We start from the raw sequence: 3,672 nt of genomic DNA, 5'->3' as shown, positions 1-3,672 counted from the left end.
ACGCACAGGCCTTGCCGTTGTCCCCCACGACAGGCTCCAGGTGGGGGTCCCGCATGATGTCCCGCCACTCCACCGTCTCCACGTGGCAGAGCTGCGCGTTCTTCTCAATGTAGACGCCACCGGCCAGGATCTCTGCGGGGGTGGCCGGTGGGTGATGGGGGGGCTGCGGTGTTCCATCCCCCCCCCAGTGTCTGGCACCGCAGGGAGGGGACAGCACTGCACCAGCATGGGGACCATGGGTGGGGGGGTCAGCCCCACTCCAGGGACCACAGCAGGGTCACCATCATCCTGGGATGGGGACCACAGCGGGGACAGCACAGCCCCAGGGGGTGCGTGGGGGGGGGGGGAAATCACTGCTCCGTGATGGGGAACATGGGGTGCACAGGGAGGTGGCACCACTCCAGATGGGGACCATGGGGGAACAGCAACACTCTGGGATGGGGACCAGGATGCAGCAGGGGACAGCGCCGCTCCAGAATGGGGACCGTGGGTGGATGACACTGCCCCGGCATGGGGATCCATGGGGAGATGGCACCGCTCCGGGATGGGGACCATGATGGGGGACACCATCGCTCTGGGATGGGGATTGCAGAGGGGACAGCATGGCCCTGGCGTGCACAGGGGGATAGCACTGCTCTGGGATGGGGACCATGGAGGGTGGCACAGCTCCGGGATGGGGACCATGGGGCACACGGGGACAGCATAGCCCCAGGGTGCACAGGGGGATGGCACCGCTCTGGATGGGGACCACGGTGGCACGGCACCACTGTGGGATGGGTCCTGGGACACAGGGGGGGGTCTCAGCGGTGCCGCAGCCCGGGGGTCTCACCTGTGAGCTGGTTGAAGCCGAGCTGACGCAGGGCGTGGGTGGTGTTGGGGTTGTAGTTGAGCAGGACGAAGAGCGCATACTTCTCCTCGTAGAACTGGGTCCCGCGGATGACGCGCAGGTTCTGCAGCGGCAGTGAGGCGAAGACGTTCATGGCGATCAGGATGTAGCCCGTCACCTCCCGGATGGTCTGCAGGCAGCAGGAGGTGTCAGCCCGGTGGGTGCGGATCCCTGTGTCCTTCCGTGTGCCCCCTCCCATCCTGTCCCCCCCCCCAGCTCACCTGCAGGAAGGAGAGGTCCTGCGTGTGGTCGATGAGGACGATCTCCAGGTTGCCCATCACGATCTCGCAGTTGTTGTACATCTTGTGCAGCGTCTGGTACTGGTGCTGGGCGTCCCCCGTCACGCTCAGCCCGTTCAGCGTCCCCGCGCACACTGCGGGCACAGTGGCACCCTGTCCCCCACCGTGGCCACGGCACCTCTGCAGTGGCCATGTCCCCCTCTCGACGGCCACAGCCGTGTCCCCCATGGTGTTGTCCCCCCCTGCCCCAAGCTGGCCACGTTCTCCCCTCAATGGCCATGTCCCCCCCATGGTGGCCGTGTCCCCTCCTTGGTGGTCTTGTCTCTGTCCCTCCTGTGCTGGCCATGTCCCCTCCACGGTGTATGTCGTTCCCCCCCCCAAACAAGCCACGGTGGTGCCCCTATGGTGTCCCTGTGCCCCCCCATGGTGGTACCCCCCTCCATTGCCCTCAGCGGTGTGCCTGCCGTGGGGGTGGCGGTGCTTGGGGTGGGGTGGGGGTGACGGGTGCTCCCCCACCCTCCTTTCCCCTCCCCTGCGCAGCGCCCGAACCGGCCGAGCGAGGGTTGCGCAAGGCGGGTGCTGCGGGCATGGCCCCCCCACGGCACACCCGCGACACCCGGACTTCGGACCTGGCTGCTGGCACGGCCCATCCCGCCTCGACGCCCCAGTCCGGGGTTGGGGCCCGGATGGCTGGGTACCCCCCCCAGAGCTCGGGGGGCAGGCGAGCGCCAAGGGGGGCCCCAGGGTTAATGATTGCCCGCCCCCCCCCCTCGCCGGGGCGGACAGGGCCCCTTTGTGCACAGGGCAGGATGCGGCCCCCTCCCCGCAGCTGCACAAAGGGGCGATTGTGGTGAGCGGGACGGGGGGAGGCTGAGCCCCCCAAAAGCAGCGGGAGAGCCGGTACCCCCGGGGGCAGAGCGGGGTGCGCCTCCCCCCCCCAGCCCAGTGCAGACGTGACTCAGGCCCTGGGGGGGGGGGGGGGGGGCCCCAGGCGGGTAAATGGCAGCTTTGTCTGGCCCCAGCGTGGGGGCAGAGAAGGGCCCGAGCCCCCTCCTGGGGGCGGGTGCAGAGAACGGGCAGCTTGGTGCACGCATGGGAAGGAGCACAGGGCCAGAACGCCCCCCCCCCCCCCCCAGCCACAGCCTGCGCTCCCCTCCCCAGGCTGGAGCTATTTTAGTAGGGAAGGGGCTATAAAAAGGTCCCAGCTGCGTTGGGGCATGGCCCCCAGCCCCGACACCCTGGGGATGGGCACGGCGCGGCCCAAAGAGGGGGGAGCTGGGACCCCCAAGAAACAACGGGGGGTGTTGGGGGCAACTGGAACTTGCCTGGGGGGTCCCCAGGCTGCTGGGGGGCAGGGCCTCCCCCCCCCCCCCCCCCAGGACCCCCGTGCCGGGAACAAGCAGCACTTTTGGGTGACGCTGGTGAATCATTAACAGCCGCTCAAAGGATCCCTCGGCACTGGCTCCCAGCAAACCGAGGCACGAGGGGCTGCGGGCGTCCGGCCCTCGGGGTGCACCTGCCCATGGGGGGGGTGAGGGCCAGGGCCCCCCCACCCCGGGCGCCATCGTGGCGTCGCAGCCGGGTGTTATCAGCGCGGGGCCCCGCTGGCAGCTCCGGCACGTCGCCCGCTATCTGCCGCGTGCCGCCGCGGCCCCCCGGCCCCTGCCGCCCGGAATAGCACAAGGGGACCTGGGCAGGGGCCTGGGGAGCCGGAGTGGGGGGGTCTGTGTGTGTGTGGGGGGGCCAGGACACAGACCTGACCTCCTGCCCTCGGCCTCGCGGGCGACACAAAGGGGGTCTGTGTGCGTGGGGTAGCCGCTGCCGCGGGGCTGGATCCCGTCCCTGAACAAAGGGGGCTCTGAGCCGGGAATGGAGGGTTTGGGGGGGGAGAGCGGAGCTAGTCCCGCTTGCCCCAATGCCAGCATCGGGCACCTGCGGGTGCCGGGGTGGGAGCCAGCCAGATCCCCCCGTCCCGGTGTATGAGCCGGACCCCCACGCACGGCAGCCCCGGGCATCGCCGGCAGCACACAGCGCAGCGGAGGTGCCGAGGGATCGGGCGTGACCCCCGCGTGCCGTCAGTGCGGCCCCCCCCACACCTGGGCGCCCCGGCACGTCGACGGGGTGACGCTGGCCCCACCTTCGCGTCCAGCCCTCGGTGTTTTCCTTTTGGGGTTGAAAAACAACTCCCGGGCGAACCCGGCCCTTCCGGGAGCGTCCCCTGCTCCCCACCAGCTTGGGGTGCAGGGCGGGGGGGACAGACCCCGGGGTGGACAGGGATGGGGTCCCCTCGGAGGGGTCCCCCCGGGGGTCCCACCCTGCCCCGGCTGGATCCTGGTGGCATCGGTGGGTCCCGGCCCCGCAGCCTAAAATTAGCTCTGGCAGCTGCAGGGGCTGCAGGTGCCTCTGCCTGGGGGGGTGACACGGGACCGAGCCCTGGGAGGGGGAACGGAGCCCCGTCCCCATCCGAGCTGCAGCCCAGGGGGTGGGGGGGGAGCGGGGGGCTTTGCTAGTCCCAGTCCCCCCAGGGTGGTGGGGGTCGTCCTGGTC

At 70.3% G+C, this 3,672-nt stretch overlaps 1 protein-coding gene across 1 annotated transcript in view; it reads right to left on the bottom strand.

Annotated features, from left to right (window-relative positions):
* Nucleotides 1–1,353, bottom strand: part of ERBB3 (v-erb-b2 avian erythroblastic leukemia viral oncogene homolog 3) — an 8,789-nt gene extending 7,436 nt beyond the window's left edge. The window contains exons 1-3 of the mRNA XM_010565176.1: nucleotides 1,108–1,353; nucleotides 830–1,016; nucleotides 1–132 (exon numbers count right to left, since the gene is read on the bottom strand). The exon at nucleotides 1–132 is cut by the window's left edge and continues 15 nt beyond it. Of these exons, the coding sequence (XP_010563478.1) occupies nucleotides 1–132; nucleotides 830–1,016; nucleotides 1,108–1,353 (565 nt within the window). The remainder of the gene's footprint in view (nucleotides 133–829; nucleotides 1,017–1,107) is intronic.
* Between the last annotated feature and the right edge of the window lie 2,319 nt (nucleotides 1,354–3,672).

Source organism: Haliaeetus leucocephalus, unplaced genomic scaffold (genome assembly GCF_000737465.1).
Source record: "Haliaeetus leucocephalus isolate CR32 unplaced genomic scaffold, Haliaeetus_leucocephalus-4.0 Scaffold186, whole genome shotgun sequence".
Lineage (NCBI taxonomy): Eukaryota > Metazoa > Chordata > Aves > Accipitriformes > Accipitridae > Haliaeetus > Haliaeetus leucocephalus.
Note: the sequence above shows the minus strand (reverse complement) of the source record. Positions and strands in the feature narration are given on the sequence as shown.